This window comes from Myotis myotis, unplaced genomic scaffold (assembly GCF_014108235.1).
Source record: "Myotis myotis isolate mMyoMyo1 unplaced genomic scaffold, mMyoMyo1.p scaffold_m19_p_9, whole genome shotgun sequence".
In the NCBI taxonomy this organism is placed as follows: Eukaryota; Metazoa; Chordata; class Mammalia; order Chiroptera; family Vespertilionidae; genus Myotis; species Myotis myotis.
In genome coordinates, this window is record NW_023416401.1 from 74944272 (window position 1) to 74966029 (window position 21758).

General features: G+C 45.0%; 1 protein-coding gene across 7 annotated transcripts in view; it reads right to left on the minus strand.

Annotated features, from left to right (window-relative positions):
- The window catches only part of KIF16B (kinesin family member 16B), a 278501-nt gene extending 261591 nt beyond the window's left edge, over positions 1–16910 (minus strand). For 3 of the 7 annotated variants that reach the window (XM_036321857.1, XM_036321856.1, XM_036321858.1), the window contains exon 1: positions 16701–16901. In XM_036321857.1, the coding sequence (XP_036177750.1) occupies positions 16701–16747 (47 nt within the window). In that variant the 5' untranslated portion in view covers positions 16748–16901. Of the gene's footprint in view, positions 1–9946; positions 10026–16700 lie in introns of all 7 variants that reach the window. The other 4 variants (XM_036321851.1, XM_036321849.1, XM_036321850.1 and 1 more) reach the window with 3 other exon arrangements.
- Between the last annotated feature and the right edge of the window lie 4848 nt (positions 16911–21758).

The following is a 21758-nucleotide window of genomic DNA, read 5'->3' on the forward strand; positions in this document are numbered from 1 at the left end:
AGAGAAAATGAACAAATGGGACTACATCAAACTAAAAAGCTTCTGCACAGCAAAAGAAACCATCAACAAAACAACGAGAAAACCCACTGTGTGGGAAAACATATTTGTCAATGTCATATCTGATAAGGGCCTAATCTCCAAAATTTATAGGGAACTCATACAACTTAACAAAAAGAAGATAAGCAATCCAATCAAAAAATGGGCAAAGGACCTAAATAGACACCTTTCAAAAGAAGACATTCAGAAAGCCAAGAGACATATGAAAACATGCTGCAAGTCACTAATCATCTGAGAGATGCAAATCAAAATAACAATGAGGTACCATCTCACACCTGTCAGACTGGCTATCATCAACAAATCAACAAACAACAAGTGCTGGAGAGGATGTGGAGAAAAAGGAACACTTGTGCACTGCTGGTGGGAATGCAGACTGGTGCAGCCACTATGGAAGACAGTGTTGAATTTCCTCAAAAAATTAAAAATGGAACTCCCATTTGACCCTGTGACCCACTTCTAGGAATATATCCCAAGAAACCAGAAACACCAATCAGAAAGGATATATGCACCCCTCTGTTCAGAGCAGCACAATTCACCATAGCTAAGATCTGGAAACAGCCTAAGTGCCCATCAGTAGATGAATGGATTAGAAAACTGTGGTACATCTACGCAATGGAATACTATGCTGCTGTAAAAAAGAAGGAACTCTTACCATTTGCAATGGCATGGATGGAGCTGGAGAGCATTATGCTAAGTGAAATAAGCCAGTCAATGAAGGAAAAATACCACATGATCTCACTCATTCATGGATAATAGAGACCATTATAAACTTTTGAACAATAGATACAGAGGCAGAGCTGCCTCAAACAGATTGTCAAACTGCAGTGGGAAGGCCAGGGAGGGTTGGGGGGCAGGAAGGATGGGGGTAAGAGATCAACCGAAGGACTTGTATGCATGCATATAAGCATAACCAATGGACATAAGACACTGGAGGATAGGGGAGGCTAGGGGACTGTCTAGGGCGGGGGGGAAAAAAAGGACACATATGTAATATCCTTTGTAATACTTTTAGCAATAAAAACAAAACAAAACAAAAAAAAAACAAATATAGATCAAATAACAATGCAAAAAAAAAAAAAAAAACTTCCTGCAAATGTCTTCCCCAAGATATTTATTAATTACAAAGAGGAAAAATACATAACATTATGGAAGAGAAACTCAGCAGACACCACCTTAACCAAGTGATGAAGGTCAACATCACCAGTAATAAGACATGTTGACGTCATGAAACCCCTGAAATGATATGAGGGAAAAGAGCACAATATTACTTATGTGGTGTTCTTATCAAATTTGCATAACTTCAATTTAATCATGATACAACATCAGAGAAACCCAAATTGAGGGCCATTCTACAAAATGAATTAAATTAGATAATGATGAGATAAGATTTATCAGAGTTTCTAGTAAGTGCCTGAGTGGCTAGAAATAGTAGTTGATGACAAAAGTTACTGATCTGCCGGGGTCCAGCCCCAGCAGGTCCAGGGGTTCCCCAAAGGTGTGGACGGAGTCGGCAAAGAAGGAATGACACGAAGACAGCGTTCAGTTGATCAGCAGCCTAGCCAGGATCTCTAGCCAGGATCTCCAGCCAAGTTCTGGTCTGGATCTCCAGCGAAGTTCTGCTTAGGATCTCTAGCCAGGTTCTGTCCAGGTTTGCCGGGAGCCGGTCCATCCTTGCTGTTTCAAGGGACCTGGCATATATGGCATATTGTTCTTAATATGTTTGCTCACCTTCTTGGCACTATGTGTTTTAACCAAGGTCTCCTCTCTGAGAAAGGTTGTTTCCCCAGGTAGGGATTTTCCCCTGAAGTTAGGGAGGGAATAAAACCTCTTAACTAAGTGCCAGGCGGGTAATTAATCACTTTAACTACGAACAATCGTGCTTAAGCTACATAATCTTTACTCCCTGGAATGAAGATAAGAAACGCCCTAACCTTTGTAATAGAGATTGATAGGATTGAATCAACTGGTATAAATACAGATACAACAAGACAGCAAGAGCCAGAACTCAGAACACAGAACGAAGAAGACAGAACTCAGAACACAGAACGAAGAAGACAGAACTCAGAAGAAGGAACCTACACAGACAGAAGAACTTCGCTGGAGAGAACATGGCAAAAGATCCTGCACTGAACCCGACTACAGAAATTGGCAAGAGAACCTGATTAGAACCTGGTAACTGAACCTGGCTGGAGAACCTAGCAAGAGAACATGGACACAGAACCTGGCTGGAGATCCCAAGCAGAACTTGGCTGGAGATCCAGACCAGAACTTGGCTGGAGATCCTGGCTAGAGATCCTGGCTAGGCTGCTGATCAACTGAACGCTGTCTCCGTGTCCTTCCTTCTTCGCCGACTCCGTCCACACCTTTGGGGATCCCTGGACCTGCTGGGGTTGGACCCCGGCACAGGTTCTCCAGCCAGGTTCAGTAACCAGGTTCTAGTCAGGTTCTCTTGCCAATTTCTGTAGTCAGGTTCAGTCCAGGATCTTTTGCCATGTTCTCTCGCTAGGTTCTGTCTCTAGATTCTGTGTAGGTTCTGTGTCGAGGTTCTGAGTGTAGGTTCTGTCTTCTTAGTTCTGTCTTGTTACATCTGTATTTATACCAGTTGATTCCAATCCTATCAATCTCTATTCCAAAGGTTAGGGCGTTTCTTTTTTTTTTTTTTTAATATATTTTTTATTGATTAAGATATTACATATGTGTCCTTGTCCCCACGTTACCCTCTACCCCCCCCACCCCCCCACCCCCCGCTCATGCCCTCTCCCCCCCGTTGTCCATGTCCATTGATTAGGCCTATATGCTTGCATATAAGTCCTTTGGTTGATCTTTCCCCCTTACCCCCACCCTCCCCTACCTTCCCTCCAGTCCTGACAGTCCAATCAATGCCTCTCCGTCTCTGGATCAGTCCTTGTTCATCAGCTTATGTTGTTCATTATATTCCACAAATGAGTGAGATCATGTGGTATTTATCTGCTCTCCAGTTCCATCCATGCTGTGGCAAATGGTAAGAGTTCCTTTTTCTTCTTCCTCTTCTTAAAGAATACCTTTCAGCATTTCATATAATGCTGGTTTGGTGGTGATGAACTCCTTTAGCTTTTTCTTATCCGTGAAGCTCTTTATCTGACCTTCTATTCTGAATGATAGCTTTGCTGGATAAAGTAATCTTGGTTGCAGGTTCTTGCTATTCATCACTTTGAATATTTCTTGCCACTCTCTTCTGGCCTGCATGGTTTCTGTTGAGAAATCAGCTGACAGTCGTATGGGTACTCCCTTGTAGGTAACTGACTGTCTTTCTCTTGCTGCTTTTAAGATTCTCTCTTTATCTTTTGCTCTTGGCATTTTAATTATGATGTGTCTTGGTGTGGTCCTCTTTGGATTCCTTTTGTTTGGGGTTCTCTGCGCTTCCTGGACTTGTAAGTCCATTTCTTTCACCAGGTAAGGGAAATTTTCTGTCATGATTTCTTCAAATAGGTTTTCAATATCTTGCCCTCTCTCTCCTTCTGGTACCCCTATAATTCTGATGTTGGTACGCTTGAAGTTGTCCCAGAGGTTCCTTACACTATCTTCATATTTTTGGAATCTCTTTTCTTTTTTCTTTTTCGGTTGGGTATTTTTTTTTTAGGGCGTTTCTTATCTCCATTCCAGGGAGTAAAGATTATGTAGCTTAAGCATGATTGTTCGTAGTTAAAGTGATTAATTACCCGCCTGGCACTTAGTTAAGAGGTTTTATTCCCTCCCTAACTTCAGGGGAAAATCCCTACCTGGGGAAACAACCTTTCTCAGAGACCTTGGTTAAAACACATAGTGCCAAGAAGGTGAGCAAACATATTAAGAACAGTATGCCATATATGCCAGGTCCCTTGAAACAGCAAGCATGGACCGGCTCCCGGCAAATTCCCCCTTTTTTATTTTTTAAAAGCAGGCATTAAAAAGAAAAACCCAAAATGCTCTCTTGTATCCATTTTAAGAGTAGGATTGGCACTTTCCGCTATTACCTGAGTCCTGATCTATCACCCCAGGGAGAGCTTGCCAATCCTGCACTTTCCCGGGGTGGAAAGGCTGCAGTGGGGTTAAGGATAAGGCTCCTTGGGCCTGCCTCCTCCCATGCCTTTACATTTACCTTTCCTTCCTCAGAAAAGCATGGACATACTTCTTGTATAAAACGTTCTGTCTGACTGGGAGTAACCTTAATTCCTCTGCTAGCAAGCATATGTGTTAAAAGATCAATACAGAGTCTTTTTTCTTTAGACTCAGTATGGCACATCTTCTTAATCTAAAGATCAATACAGAGTCTTCTTTCTTTGGACTCAGTATGGCACATCTTCTCAATCTAAGTTCTGTACTATCCACCTTCTTACCCTACTTATCCTCTATAGGGGGGTTTGCAGCACCCTGGTGGAGTCCTATCCGTCCCGAATGTGGGTGTTCTCAATGAGGGGGGCTTACCTAGGGGAATCCTGTTCCAGGGGTTCCCAAAGGTGTGGACGGAGTCGGCGAAGACTATCCACCCTCTTCCTATGGTGGAGTCCGATCCGTCCTGATTGTGGGGCAAAGACTATCCACCCTCTTTCTACGGTGGAGTCCTATCCGTTCCGAGTGCGGGGTGCTTACCTAGGGGTCCCTGTTCGGGCGCCAGATGCCGGGGTCCAGCCCCAGCAGGTCCAGGGGTTCCCCAAAGGTGTGGACGGAGTCGGCAAAGAAGGAATGACACGAAGACAGCGTTCAGTTGATCAGCAGCCTAGCCAGGATCTCTAGCCAGGATCTCCAGCCAAGTTCTGGTCTGGATCTCCCGCGAAGTTCTGCTTAGGATCTCTAGCCAGGTTCTGTCCAGGTTCTCCAGCCAGGTTCAGTAACCAGGTTCTAGTCAGGTTCTCTTGCCAATTTCTGTAGTCAGGTTCATTCCAGGATCTTTTGCCATGTTCTCTCGCTAGGTTCTGTCTCTAGATTCTGTATAGGTTCTGTGTCGAGGTTCTGAGTGTAGGTTCTGTCTTCTTAGTTCTGTCTTGTTACATCTGTATTTATACCAGTTGATTCCAATCCTATCAATCTCTATTCCAAAGGTTAGGGCGTTTCTTATCTCCATTCCAGGGAGTAAAGATTATGTAGCTTAAGCATGATTGTTCGTAGTTAAAGTGATTAATTACCCGCCTGGCACTTAGTTAAGAGGTTTTATTCCCTCCCTAACTTCAGGGGAAAATCCCTACCTGGGGAAACAACCTTTCTCAGAGACCTTGGTTAAAACACATAGTGCCAAGAAGGTGAACAAACATATTAAGAACAGTATGCCATATATGCCAGGTCCCTTGAAACAGCAAGCATGGACCGGCGCCCGGCACTGATCAACACCATCACAGTAAAGCCCTAACTTTCTCAATTTACTTTAAATTGACTGGCATTCCTCTGAGATTGAGAAACTGTCCCAGAGCAGAAGAGATTAAAGATCCTGGACTGGATTCTGGAACAGGAAAAGGATGTTAGAGGAAAAAATACAGTTCCATTAATAGCGAGGTAACAATGTTAATTTCTTGGTTGTGATAACCATATCATGTTAATATCAGGGGAAGTTGGGTGAAGCATACATGGGAACTTTACTAGAAGTATAAAATTATTTCAAGATTAAAGCTTTTTAAAAAATGTTTTTTCTGAAGAAAGGACCAAGAGTGCTCTGTCCCATAAACTATGTATCATTTAAACACAGTAAGAGTAGTGTGCCTCAATTCTCTAACCCTAAACATTATGAGCACAGGATGCATAATTTGCATATAATTAACTTAATACACAGGGAGAGCTGTGAAGCTGTCGCTCTTTAACCAGCTCTTCCCCAGCTCTCTCCCACCTCTCCCACCCTCCTAATACCCAAAAGGAAGATCACCAAGATTCCCTTTTCCTCCTCAGAGGGAACAATGCGAGACATCCTACAGATGCTGGCCTACGGATTCCTAATTCCTTATAAGCACCCGCAAAAGGAAAGACTGGGGGTGGGATGGCAGTTATTAATGCAACACATGTTTTCTGAGTACCCATCTTGGCCAGGCATGGTTCTAGGCTCTGGGGAAACAGCCAGGAACAAGACCAACAAGGTTACTGGCTCTCACAGAGTTTACATCCAAGAAAGAGAGAGACAATAAACAAGGGAACAAACAAAAATGCATTCATATGCACACAGCACGCATGTGCACACACACACTGACACACCATATATCCCCACACACACACCCCTCCTCTGCCAAGCCTGGGTCTGTGATGCCCAGTGAGGGCTGGGGTTGAAGAAAGGCTCTCACAAAAGCAGTAAAAGAGCCTGGAAGGATTTTACACAGGAGTCCAAATGTACAAAGGAGAACAGGGATCAGCTCTCTTCTTCCTTTAATCTCTCCACAAGGGCAGTCAACAGGTGCCACCAACATGCCCCAGCCTCCTGCACCCACTGGCCCATCTCCCAACTAAAACAGCTTCCTCCAGAGACAGGAGCCAAAGGGTCTCCACCTGTGCAGCCGCCTGAGGCTGGTGCACCCCTCCCTTCCCCCCTTGCTGACCATGACCTTCCACTCGCCTGCTTCTCTCACTGCTTGGCCCTCCACACCTGCCTCCTTAAGTGTAGGCTGGCAGTAACAACGGTGATTATAAAAAGTTAATGGTAGCTATGATTTAATGAAAGGTTATGATGTGCCTGGAGGTGTGCTGGACGCTCTCTATTCTCCTTCTTCCAATCCCCTCCACACCTCGCGCAGTATTATTTCCCAGCAGCATCTTCAAATGTTGTAGCTTCAGGACGCTTATCCTATGACAAACTCCTAAGGAGCCCAAAGAGCTTTTACCAGTGTAGGCAAACCTATTTATAGTTACCATATTAGAAATTAAAACTGAAAAAATATTTAAGCACAATGCACAGCACCCAGAGCCACATCATCATCGCACATCATACAGCTTCTGGAGACTCCACTCCACCCCGATGAGAGATGAGGGTGAAAAGGCAACACATCCCAGCGGCATTACTGTAGAAACAGCTGACTGCAACCCCCCTAACAGAGCATCAGTGGTGCCCAGGCATCTCTGGACCACACTCTGAGAATCTCTGCTGTCCCCTCTATCCCCTGTGCTCCCCTTCACTCTTCCCTTTCTCTGCTATGGTCTCCCTCAGAAACTGCGATCACTCCCTCCACATCCACTATCACTTTCAAGCGACCCACCTCCAAATGTGCACCCGCAGAGATAACTAACCTGCGCTCTTACCACCTGGATGCCCCGCCAGCACCTGAGCCAACTCAACTGAATACCACAAACCTCCACTCCAGCCAGCTCATCCCCACATCCTGACTTTTTGAGAAAAGTCATTCTTCTACTTAATATGGCCCCAAACCATTCAGTCAGCTTTGACTCTTCGCCTCGCTATGTCCTGCTGATTGGTCTTCGGAATGTCTTTTGCAAATGCAAAAACAAACAAACAAAACAGGATATAAAAAAAGTGTACATATTATGTCCCTACATAAACTGGGGGGAAAAAGACTGGATTCAAATGCACCAAGACTTTACAAGGAGTTATCTCTGGATTGTGGGATGATGAGCAATTGAGATATGGTTTCTTTAATACACTTTTCAGCATAGCACACATTTTTTTATAAGCGTACATATTTTCACAATCCAAAAATACTGTACAATGAAAGCTTCCTCAGGGTTTGATTTATAAGTTTCATCCCTTGACCATGCCCTTTCCTATTACAATTCCGACCTAGTCCAGAATCACACTCTCATGGGTCACATTTCAGTTCTCTTTATGGTCTTCTTGCACCAGCCTCTGAGGCCTCCGGGTCTTGCATCACAGAATATGAGAGGAAAGTCAATGGGATACTAGTGTATAGCAGGCACTTAGCACAGCGCTTGGCAAACAGTAAATAAATGTCCATCATTGCAGTTAGATGCAACTGCTATTAGATGAAACTTCTGAAAACACTAACTGGCCAATGACAACCCTATTTTAAAACCATCAGTAGTTCCCAGTGCCTAATAAGAACAGCCAATATTTACAAAGCTCTTACTGTGGGGCCCAGCACTACTAGCAAGCATTAGCTCATTCAAGCACCATCTCAGCCCCATGAGGTGGGTTCTGTGAGATCTCCATTTACAGGTGAAGAGAATGAAGCAAAGAGAAGGAAGCTAGGATGGGGTAGAGCTGAGAGTCAAAGCCAATGCAGTCTTACTGTCCAACAGAACTTTCCACAATGATGGACATTTTCTATCCTATACAATAAAGAGTTGATATGCTAATTAGACCGAACAGCAGAATGACCGTTTGCACGACCTTCCGGACAAAGCTGGTGCTGCGAGGACAGAGCCCCTTGCACGAATTTCATGCATCGGACCTCTAGTATCTGCATAATTCAGTATGTGGCTACTGAGCATTAAAAATGTGACTAGTGCAACTGGGTGACTAAATTTTCCCTTTATTTCATGTTAATTTAAATGGGCACATGTAGCCAGTGGCCACCACACTGGCCAGCACAGACTGGAATATAAAAGCACAAACTCCCACGCTTGGTTAATAAAAGTTCTCACAACACCCTCCTACTTTCCTCTCAACTAATTCCTGCAAAAAGCTGTAGTAAGTCTAAAAGTCCTGGTAACTGCGCTCAATCCTACCTCCAGCCATTCCAGCCCTCCTCCCAACCAAACCTCTGGATGTGGAGGGGCTTTAGGAGGTGGAGTAAGAGAGACTTGGGTTCAAACCCTGGCTCCACAGACACAGCTGTGGGACTTGGAGCAGGTTGTTTTAGCCGGTGAGCCCTTGAACCTCATCTGTAGAATGGGGTGACAGTGCCACCTTCCAAGAGCATCTGGCAAGACACATCTACCATCTAAACGTTTGCTAGTAATATACCTTCAGGGCTCAATTCAAACTCCACCCTCTTCTCTAAGAGGCCAGTGGAAGCCTGGGAGTTGTTTGTGTGCTGTTGTCTGTGCCTTCCGTGCCCCTAGACAGCAATCCCCTGAGGCCAAGGGTTTGTCATCAGTGAGCTTCCCAGCAACAAGTCACCATACAAGGGGCTCTAGAGGGAACTGGAGCCAGCTCAGCCAGTATTACTATCTGAGGAGTCTCTGGTTTGCTCTGTAAAATGGGGATAAAAAGCCCTCGTCAGTCAGTCAGTTAGTGGGAGGAGGAAACGAAGTTGCCCACATAAAGAAATAAGCATGGTAGCCCTGCTGGCTTGGCTCAGTGGTTGAGCATCAACCTATGAATCAGGCAGGGTCACGGCACAGGTCCATCCCCAGTGGGGGCCATGCAGGAGGCAGCAGATCAATGATTCTCTCTCATCACTGATTTCTGTATCTCTCCCTCTCTCTTTCTCTCTGAGATCAATAAAAATATATTTTTTAAAAAAAGAAATGAGTTTGATGTCAGGTTGCGGGCAGCACCTCAACAGAGACCTCCCATCCTTAGTATAAGTGACATCTGTCGCCATCATCACAGACTTAAGAGACAAACCATGAACTATGTTGCTGATACTACCTGCTCTTAAAACGGGAAGACTTCAGTACATCGCAAGGATATCACTCCCAGCCAAAATACTACTGGGACTTTCCTTCTCTTTTTAACTTGGTAGACGTGACACTAAATTCCACCCGAGAGGCTCATCAGGAGGAGAGGCGAGAACAGTCAGAAAATGGAAGGAATGAGGAGGACATGCCTGATCAGATAAGAAAGCACATTACAAAACTACCACCGGGCCCCTTGCCAGTACTCGGTAAATATATTTTTTTGGTAAACCATTTTTAAATACTTGTTATTAAATAAAGCTACAGAAATTAAATTGTAAAAACAACAGTAATAATAACAACCAATCAATAGTGAGCCCTTGCCAGATGTCAGTGTGTGGAGAGCTTTATCCACATGTATTACCTCATTTGAACCTCGCGACAGTGTTTTTCAAACTGCCAGCTGCAGCCCCTTCGTGGATCTGGAAGTCAACTTAGTAGATCTAGAAATAGCATTTTTTTTTTTTGAAGGAGACAGAATAGAACAGGATAGGATAGAAAATATAAGAGTAAATTGCTTGAAACACCCCATGAATCTTTTACATTATCTACAGAGTTTCAATTTAAAATATTTGTTATTGTGAGTTATAGTAAAAACTGTTTTAAAAAAAGATCTCATAACTTATGAGGTATATGCAATTATTATCAGCATTTTACAGATGCCAAAACTGAGGCTTACAACAATTAAGTCACTTGCTCAAATTTACCCTGCTCATAAATGACAGTCAAAATTGGAACCCAGGCAGGCTGCCCTCAGATCCTGACTCTGTGAATACTGGCAGATCAGTGCGATAGGGCCCTGAAGATCATTTAGTGTTTCCATGGGGGAAAAAACAGCAAGCGAAACCAACAAGAAATGGGAAAATTAATTACCAAATTATTATTTTGTTGTCTCATCAGAGGGTAACAAACTATCTATATTATAAAAGACCAGTGGCCGTAACGCCATAACGACCAAATGGCCAGTCAACAGGAGGTGCATTGATGGGTCTCGCGGCGCAGTGGGTCTGGGTCCTGGGTGATTTTGCATGCTGGGCCTCTAGTATCTTATAAAGTTGTAGAAAATGACCAGTGAAAGGACTAGTCATAAAAACAATGGCAGAAATCACAAAGAAAAAGGTATACAGACAATACATAAACATTAAACTATCGCCCATAAAAGTTATGGATGATCACATTTCTGCCAATGTTTTACTCATTTTAAAGAGCAGAGCTGTGACTAGCCTAAGAAACTGACTTTGGGCAATTAACTATGTTTCCCAATCTGTAAAATGGTATGACAATAACAGCCTCTCCCTGCTAAGCCTGTTGCAAGTACAGTGGGGCCTTGACTTACGAGTGTTCGAACTAACGAGTTTTTTGAGATACCAGCTGTCTCTCCGCCGATATTTTGCATTGAGTTGATAGAGTAATTTGAGTTAACAAGCTCCTTAACGAGCTCCTTAAGGAGCTCGGTCTCTGAACGAATTAAACTTGTAAGTCAAGGCCCCACTGTATTAGATTTTGTACCTCTGGCATAGAGCAAATTCTCAATAAAGATGGCTGCTATTATGTGATGCAACATAATGGCTCTTTGGAATGTGAAACTAATACTCTGCCACATAACCAAAAGCCACAAAATAATAAAAACAAATTCATCGCTTCTTAGCTTGAATAAAGCATCAGGTGTCCCTTACAAGGAGGACTGGTTACTGCCAAGGCTCCTAGCTCAGAAACTCAGTATCTCCCCACCTCGCGCCCATCCTTTAAGAGCCTGGCTGCAACAGCTGCCCTCGCTTTCCAATCACTCCAGGCCTTTCCTTTCTGTTGGTTGCTTCCTCTTTGCCTGAAGCTCCTCTCCTCTAAAAATTAACATTAAAAAATTTACATATGCACCCCTATGTTAACAGCAGAGGTATTTATAAAACACGGAAAACAACCTATGTGTCTATCAACAGATGAATGGCTAAAGAAACAGTGATTCACACACACATACACACACACACACTCTGGAATAATATTCAGGTATAAAAAGAAAGTCCAGAGGGTGGAGGAATTGGATGAAGATGGTCAAAAGCTACAAACTTCTAGTTATAAAATAATTAAATACTGGGGATGTCAATGTTCAACATGACCATAGATAACACTGCCATATGGTATATCTGAAGCTGTTAAAAGAGTAAACCCTAAGAGTTCTCACCATACCAAAAACATTTTTTTTTTTTAATTATATGAGACTAGAGGCCCGGTGCACGAAATCCATGCACAGTAGGGTCCCTGGGCCTGGCCGTCAAGCAGAACTAATCTGTGGGGTGACCGGCAGGGCAATCGGGAGCTCCGGCTCACACCCACCTTGGCTGGCCTGGCGCCACCCATTCACTGGCCCCGCCCCCTGCCACCACCACCAGTCACCTCCCTCTGTGGGGTGACCAGCAGGGTGATGGGGGGGGAGGGGGAGGAAAGGGCCCTGGGGCCTGCTGGCTGGGGGCAGCTCTTGCAGTGAGCGTCTGCCTCCTGGTGGTAAGTGTGCATCATAGCGACCGGTCTTTCTGCCGGTCTGTCAATTTGCATATTACGGTTTCATATAGATAGATGATGGATGGTAACTAAACTTATAGTAGTAATCATTTCACAATACATGTAAGTCAAATCATTATGCTGCACACCTTAAACTTGCACAGTGCTATATGTCAATTATATCTCAATAAAACGGGGAGGAAAAAAAATGTTTATCAACTTTCTTTAATCCTCCCAAACAACCAGCTAAAAATTTTTTTCTCCAGTGCCAATGACTTTTTAGGTAACTTTTAAAAATTACATAAACAATTTATTAATTATTAATTGTAAAATGACTCCTGAGCAAAGTAAAAATTTAAACAGTATAAAGAGAAAAAGAAGAGCTTTCTATCTTCACCTAACAATTCATCAATTCCCTTCTTGAGAGTTACCACTGTTAGGCCTCTTATGACTAGGGGCCCAGTGCACGAATTTGTGCACCTTGAAAGGAACTGTGGACGGCGAGGCTGCAGTGGGCACAAGTGCAGGTCTCAGCCCATCCTACGCACCCCCAACTGGCCCCTCCCGCCACAGCACCTAGTCCCGTCTACTGGCAGCCCTGCTCCTGCTGCCACTGCTCCCATGCGCTGATGGCGCCAGCCCCACTCACACCTGCTGATGGCACAGAGCAATTGGATCTGTGCCAGCAGCAGGTGTGAGCGGGGTCAGCACCGTCAGTGGGTATGAATGGTGGCTGCTGCCCCTATTGCCCCTCAGGAGCAGGGGGAGGTGGAGAAGCCCTAAGGGGTTTTCGGGCCAGCAGCCACTGCTCGCACCCGTTGACGGCGCTGAGCGATCAGGCCAGTGCTGAATGCTGGCAGTGGGTGCAAGCGGCGGCTCGAACGCCAGCAGTGGGAGTGAGCGGGGCCAGTGCCGGCAGTGGGTGCCAGCGCCGGGCGGGACCATGCACACAGGAGCAAAGAATTTTCAATAACCACTAGAGGCTCGCCTTGATGACAGCGACTGGTGCCCTGCCTTGGTCTGGCGCCCCTGCTCACTTGCTCCACCATCCAGCCACAGCCAATGCCCGCCATGTTCTGCGCGCACCCCCTGGTGGTCAGGACACGTCATAGCAACCAGTTGTTTGTTCCGCCATTTGGTCTATTTGCATATTAGGGCTATATATATATATATATATATATATATATAGATTCCACACAGACATATATATATATATATATATAGAGATTCCACACAGACATAGCATGTGCGTGTGCATATATGTGTATATTTTTTTAACACACATTCATAAAATTCTACTGTAGTATGTGTGAATCTCTTGCTTTTCTCACTTAATCCCCTATCCTGGAATTCTTTTAAGATGAACACATTATTTATAAGAACTGCATATCATTCTATCAAAGGAATTGGCCACAACTTAATTCTTCCATCTTTGTACATTTAGGTCATTAATGGTTTTCTGTTACAAACATCCTTACACATACATCTTGGTAGGCAGGAATATAATCCATAAAATAAATTCTTAGAAATCAAACTGCCTGATCAAAGTGTTTATTAAATTCTAATCTGACAATTACTATCAAATTTTCCAATATGAAAGTTTTCAAGGTTTTAGCCTTTATGCTTCTATCACCACTCCTTCACCAGCACTTGATGTTCTGTTTACAGTCACCAATCCCACTAGTAAAAGATGGTTTCTTATTGCTATTATAACTTGTATGTCTTTCCTTAGGAGTTAGGCCTAGTGTTTTTGGTTGGCCACTTGTATATATCTTTCCACTTCACTACCAACTTCTGGATCATTATCTCTCCTTGAAACAGCTCTTTGAAAGATAATCAATGCCCTTCTCTTCAAGACCAAGGACGTTATCTTCCTGGAATCATCAGAGCACCATTCTGGCAACATCTGACAGCAATAACCACCTCCTCCAGGAGACACTTCTCCTTTCCCTGCTATGACAATTGGCTGTGCTGGTCCTCCATGAGGGGTGAGCCTATCTTCCCCCCTGGAATCCTAAAGAAGAGCATATCCTAGTGTCCAATCTCTGGTTTTCTTTCCTTCTCACTATAACATTCTTAAAATGTCATCTCATCCCTGGATGGTGTGTTCCGTGGTTAGAGTATCAGCCCACACACCAAAGGGCTGTGGGTTAGATTCCTGGTCAAGGCACATACATGGGTTGCAGGTTCCATCCTGTGGGAGGCAACTAATCTCTCTCTCTCTCTCTCTCACCCCCTCCCTCCCTCCCTTCTACTCCCGCTAAAAATCAATGAAAACATATCCTCGGGTGAGGATTAACCAACAACAACAAAAAATGTCACCTATGTGCAAGACTTCCAAATGTCAATCCTCACATCATCTGAGACCTAAACCCATGAGTCTCTCTGCTAAAGACCAGTAGAGAGATGGATGTTCTTACCACATTCCAGATAACAAACAGGGTCAACACGTGGGCAGCACTCTGTGCTGGACACTGTGCTTGTACTTGTTACTTACTGTAGCTCATGTAACTTTACATATCCAAGAGAGAATATGCCAACCTCGCTGCCCACCTTCCCAAACCTCTTCTGCTTGCTTGATCATCAAACCTCAGTTAATGACTATGTTCTTCCTTTTTCCCCTCCTTCCCACCCAAGAAGCTGCCAAATCCTCTCAATTCTACCAGTAAATGTCTTTTTTTGTTCTTGTTAATCCTCACCCTCACCCCAGGACATGTATATTTTTTCCACTGATTTTTAGAGAGAATGGAAGGGACGGGGGGAAAAGAGAGAGAGAGAGGAGAGAAACATCGATGTGAGGGAGACACATCAATTGGTTGCCTCCTGCATTCACCCCGACCAGGGCCAGGGATGGAAACTGCAACCAGGAATGTGCTCTTGACCAGGAATCCAACCCGAAACCCTTTGGTGAACAGGCTGACGCTCTAACCACTGAACACACCAGCCTGGGCGAACACTAAATGTCTTGATATATCTATCCAGCCTTCCGATATCACTTCTGGCCTGAACCCCTGCTTCCTTACCTTTTACCCCAATCTTAATGTCACCACCAGAGTTCTCTGCTGACAGCACAAATATCATCACTTCAATTTACATCCTTCAAGCACATGACTTTCAGACATGTTTCCTGCCACCCCTCCATAAGCCTGGGCTCCAGGCCTACAACAGCAAGGCACTGCACTTGCAGCACCCCTCCCAGATAGCCCTCACCAGACAGTAGCTCCTGGAAGACATTGATCAGACCTCAACACCTTGGCCCCCCCCAGACAGCACCAGCACAATGCTATGCATTTGGAGGGTGCTTAATAATTACTTTCTAAAATTACTCGAACCAATCTTCTAGCAGGTGCTCCTATCATTCCAAAGAAGGAAAGGGACTATGTACTACATGTAAATCCAGAACAAATAAAAACCTTTTAAATCATCTAAATGCCCTTAGGGTCTGTTTGTCTTATATGACTGAATATATATATAGAAACATACATACTCTCTTTGAACTTACAGAAAGGTCAAACTCCTTCCCTAAAAAAACTTAGAAGTAACTTGAAAATCACAAAAGTACTGGGTCCCAATTGTTACAAACCATAATAAAAGTCCCTATTTGCCAACAGAAACAGGGATTCAGGCGAATCAAAGAAGGTTCTGATTTTATGATCTTCTGATGCCCCAATCACCTGTCAGAACTACCAAACAATGACCTCCACAAAACAATACGATGAAAGGGGAAGACCTTATGGAAAGTCAAATGCCCACAACTTGACTGAGAGCCAATTAAAAACAAATGGCCCTGGTCAACTGTGCCAATCAACTAGGAGGAAACATCATTTAGGCCTACTTCATTCTTTAAAGTTAAAACAATTTTTAAAAGTAACTTTTCTAATGCATCTTTCTAAACTGACTAGAAAGAGGTCATTGAAAAGCAAGTCCAGATTACTTTTCCATCAATTAAGAGTCAAGTCATTCTGAAAAGCATGACTTTGTAGAAATTCAGAAGATAAACCCTGCTTGTAACTCTGCCCCTCTGTTAATGTCAGCATATTTCAAACACGTGTACTGTGTCCTTTTTGTGTGTGTGTTTTTCTCCTACAGGAGTCAAAACTGTGTTCAAGTTTTCTCATGCACTCGTTAATCTGAAGTAAACTGTAAATTACTGATTAGAAGTTAGGGTTCATATTCAGGGAATCGAAATAATTTCTTAAGAGATTTTTTTTTAAAGAAAAGGTTATCATTGTTAGCACTTCAAGAACTTCTGAGTTGGCATAGCTGGAGGGGTGTGCGCCTGACAGCTCGTGGCGCCCCGTGACCACTCGCATGCCCCCTGGAGGACTCTGCCCCTTCATAAAAGTGATCACTTAGTTCTTTTTAAAAGGGGAACAAGCAAACCTCAAGTTCATCTTTTCCGTGGCCACGTGAACTCTTTACCCCCAGGGTCTCCTCCAGGGCAGCGCGAAAGGGGCAGCGAAGCATAAAGTGTTCCAGGCCCCCAGAGGCCACAAGCAGGGCCAGGCGGGCCAGGGACCAGCCCCTGACACCAAGCCCAGGCTGGCCTGGGAGGGGAGTGGGAGACCAACTTCCTCGGGGTGAGGGGACCGAGGGGAGCCGCCTGCACCGCCCCCACTCACCTGCGATTCAGGGGCCGGACCCTCACGGCCACCTTGACCGATGCCATTGCTCATCCCGGCCCGGCCCGCGCGGGGTCCTACTTGCTCAGCTCCCCGCGGACGCCGGCGACTCTCGCGACTCCGGCCGCCGCTCCCGCCCACTTCCCTGTCGGCCCCCGCCCCTCGGTTCCCGGCCCGACCTGGCGCCCCGCGGCGGCCCCACCTGCCCGGCCACTGAGCATGCCCAGAGCAGCTCCGCCCCGCGTGATCCGGCTCGGGCTTGGCGGCGGCCCGGAGGCGCGGAGGGGCGGGACCGGGCTGCCCGGCGCCGCCGCCGGAGGTCGGGAAATCGGGAAGATCCCGCGGAGGGCAGGGGCCGGGAGTCCCCGAGGGCGGCCCGGGCTGAGTGATTTCAGGAAAACTGGAACCCCAACCTTATCCCATGGAAAACTGGGGAGAAGGAGGTGGTCGCAGTCATTTAGAGCCAGAGCCAGGACCACAGTCCTGGAGCACAGATGACAAGAAACAGTATTTCAGCCTTAGACAGGGACCTGGCTCATCCAATTTGGAGAGCGAGAAACTTAGGCGCGGCGACGATCGCAGCTTGCTAGTGGGGAACTCCTCTAGGGCCTTCTCTGCTGCTGTGTGTCTCGGACGCCGCCATTCAGGGATACAGGGAAATTGAAAGTTAAAAAGGTACTAGATGTTTTTAATGCGGGCGAAAATAGCTATTTTGGCTGCAATCGGATCTTCATTATACTTTCTTACACTTATTTACAATGTAGTAGTTTAGTTTTAATCGTAAGGGATTTAGGAGTGTGGATGAGCCTCTCTTTACGTGTTAGGGCCTCTAGAAATGAGGTCCTACCCAGCATTTTTTTTTTAGTGAGTTACCCCTCCTCCCCTCTCCACACACCCCACTCCCCAGACCTCCCCACCCCTGCGCCCAGTCATCCCCAGGATGTAAATTCATTCATGCAGGCAGTCAGTCATGCATGCATTTTGCATTCACTCACACACCCAAGAGTCCACCAAGGAGCCACAGGATCACCTGCAGCTCATAGTTAACCGAGGCATCAGCTCTGCCTTCCTCCTGCTGCCCTGCTCTGGGAGGCTCAGCACGACAGTCCACTCCACCCCCGCCCGGAGATCCCACCTTTCAGGCCCCGCGGCTGACAGATGGGGGACTGGCAGGCCCACTGAATACAGTGCTCAGCCCTCAAGATCCACTTTGGCCCCCAAGCTCCTAAGGAGGCCACAACGGGATAATCTGCCCTCCCCCCTCCCGCTCCCCGCCAGTATTTCACACCCTAGGACACCCCGAGCTGGTTGGCTGCGGCCCTAGTTCCAATGAAGGGGAGAGGACCAGGTAAGGAGGGGCTGCTCCTCCAGGAAGCCACGCTGCAATGGAGGCAGAAAGGAGTGCGGGCTGGGCTCCAGGGTTTGAGCCCAGCTCCAACACTAACTACCTTTGGGAGTCCTGCAGTCTGAAATACTGGGCGCCTCTGAGGCTTTTCCCTTACTGAAAATCAGCAACAACTCCACGGAGTTGGTTAATGCATTGAGATGATGCCTGCAAACATGTGACCCACTCAGACTAAAAATAAAAATGAATCACTAGATCATCAGCTTCCCTAGGGCCCCGCGACAAGCGTAGCATCGGCGTCCCTTGCGTTCCTACAGCTCTGAAAACCCCGACCATTCTTCCCTGGCGCCGCGGCGCAGAGCTGGGTGCGGATTTGACCACCGGGCGCGGACTTGACCACCCGGCTGCGGCAAAACCCGGAGCGCGGGCCCTCGGAGCGGGCGGAGCATGCGCAGAACGGCGGGCTGGCTGGAAGCGGGGGAAGGGGCGGGCGCAGAGCCCATGCAGCCCCAGGCAGGAGCAGGGGGTCCGCCTTATATGGGAGCCGCTTGGGGACAAACTGCCTGGGCCTCTCTCCCAGCAGGGCGTGACCCGGCACCCCAGGGTGCCACCTGCGTGGGTCGGGGGCCCTCAGTGCACGGAACGTCAGAGGGCCCAATTCTGAAAGACCACGAATCAAACTTCGTGGTTCTAGTTTGCTCATTAAAGCGATTCTCTGTGCCTGGGTTTGAGTGGTTGGTTGTTTGGGAGATTTCATTCCTCGTCTGTTCATGTGTTTCCAGCAGCCTACACTTGCCTGTAAACCCCCATCCTTCAGGGACTTTGCCATTTGACACAGAGACCATCGCAGACCCGCAGACACTGTAGACCCCCAAACAGCGCGCCAGGTGCTTAGGAATAGGGACGTGGCAGCAGGGCTTCAGCTCACCCCGGGTGGGGAGGAACAGACACTTGGCCAGAGAATATTTCCAATGGAGAGTAGGAAGACGTTTTTGAAAGGGAAGGTTAATCTTTAATGTGCATACTTTCGAGTGCTTTGCAAGCTCTAACCCTTATACGAATCATCTGCGGATCTTGTAAAACTGCAGATTCTGATTTGTCAAATCTGGAGTGAGATGCTGCATTTTCAACAGGTTCCTGGGATTGTGGATGCTTATAGTCCGCCACCCACACTTAGGAGGAGCGAGGGATTAGTGATCTCTAAAGTGTGGGAGCTTTGAAACACAGTGAAAAACATTCATGGGTCTCAATGCAGAGTCCAAAGGGTCAGTGAATAGAATTCAGGAGTTGAGTCCAAAATTTAGTGGCTTAGAATGAGAAGAATTTATTATTTCTCATTGTTATTGGCTTGCTGGTCTCACCTTCTCAACTTCTGTATAGGGCTAATGGCTGGAGGTGGGTTCAGTTGGGATGACTGGCAAGCCTTTGGCCTCTTTCTCTTTTTCATCCTCAAACAGCTTAAACTAGGTTTCTAATTTTTAATGTATTTTTACTGATTTCAGAGAGAAAGGGAGTGGTAGAGAAAAATAGAAACATCAATGATGAGAGAGAATCATGATTGCCTCCTGCACGTCCCAAACCTGTAACCTCCTGGTTCATAGGTTGATGCTCAACCACTGAGACACACTGGCCAGACTATACGAAGTTTCTTTGTTTGGCAAGGTAGCCTTCTTGCAGGGCATGCCCAGTGACTGATGTCCCATTAACCAAAGGCAGCAAGCCTAACATCAGTGTGGGAGGTGTCTCCCACTGGGAGGGGGTGCTCATGGGAGCTACTAAAGTTACAAATTTATCAGAAGGTCCAAAAACTTTGATAAGAATATATATGTATATATCTACATATATTTATATCTGTAATAGCCTCTAAGTAAAATGAGGTAGTTTTAGTAATACCAGAGATTTTGACACCTCTAAATATCACAAGTATTTTTGAGTCAAAGTAGAATTGCTGCATCTTTCTCAGATTGTTAACCTCATTATTACTTTGAAATTATGCTAGTCGTTAGACTGACACTAAATGTTATTTGTGTTATTTAATATAACCACATGTTCTCAATCACAAATCTATTTTTCTTATATCTTGATAATTGTATTTCATTATAATTTTCTTTTTAATCTCATATATTTTATTTTATGCATTTAAAAATGTTATTCTGAAAATGTTGTTTCCACCAGACAACCAAAACCATCTATGGCACAAAAATGTTTACGAACCCATAATTTAAAAATTCATTTGGATGAGTAAAGGGCATTTCTATTTTCTTAAAAAGGTTGAATGGTGCTCTGGCCAGTGTGGCTCGGTTGGTTGGAGTGTTGTCCCATACACGAAAAGGTTCTATTCCCGGTCAGGGGTCAGGGTACATGGCTGGGTTGCAGGTTAGATCCTCAGGGATGAGTGTGGGAAGCTGACAATTGCTGTTTCTCAACCTGAGATATATATATATCTCCACTCCCCCCCCCCCAAAAAAAAAGAATCAATAAAAAAAGATTGAATGGTGATGGAAAGGGAAAGAAAAGATTCCAACCCTAGGTTAAAAACCCAAATGGTGCTAAATGAGATTGGAATATTAACCCAGTCACCAATAAGGTGTGTGTGTGTGTGTGTGTGTGTGTGTGTGTGTGTGTGTGTGTGTGTGTTCTTATTTTGCTTGCTTGTTTTGATGTAGTTTATTTGGGTCTCCATTTATTGTTGAATTCTTTTTTATCTCTAATGTTCAGCAATCTAACTATTGTCAAATAGTTGTGATTTAAACTCTCTGAGTCTTAGCTTCTTCATTTCAAAGTGAGATAGCACTGGAATAGAATGTTCACTGCACCTCAGCGAAATACTTGAGTCATCTTGAAATTCCATTATCAGGGGAAAAAACACTATATCCCTATCAGCTATACAGCTGTGTATTTTCCCTCTAGCCTCCAAGGAATAAAATTGATTACTTTCTCACAAGCATGACTTTTAAAAAACCTTGATAAACAGCAACCCGGCACACTTAAATTGGAATAAATGATACAACTGACATCTCAGAAACTCATCTGTTTCCTATGTGCTGGAAGCCCTGACCTCAAGCTTTATATCACACAGTGCACTTAATAGCTCCTTGTTGGGATACTTTATACCATGGGACTCAAGTTGAATTCGGGAGCTATGAAGTGAGCCAATAAACAAAAGTAAGTGTTCTCCTGGTTTTCAAACAAACACATAATAGTATCAAAGACAGAAATCATAGATATTAAATCCAAACCCATTTATGTTTTCTAAGTCAAAACATGTAAAGGTAAATTTAGGATCGTCTAAAATACTAAACATTAAAAGCAAAGATAATTTGAAAAAAAAGTGTTCTTTGGGGCCTGAGAGTGAAACCTGAGCTCCAAAGTAAAGTAAAAATAATCACAAAAGTCATACATAGTAATTTTGCTACAAAGCTAGAGGCAGGCAGCTATGAATGCAGGCTTTCTTTTACAGCAAAAGTGAATAAAAAAATGACACCAGATTCAATTTAATAGAAACTATCACCCTAAATCCTAGTCATTTATAAACTAAGATGAGAAAAGATTGCTTTCAATTGCATATAACTATACCTATGGTCACAAATAGTTCAGAATTGATGGACTTTGTCGAGTCTACGGCAGCATTTCAACTTCTTCAGAGTCAGAAACCACAGTTAGTTGAAGCGATGTGGAAAAAAATCATGAATGAATTAGTTCTGAAGATGGGC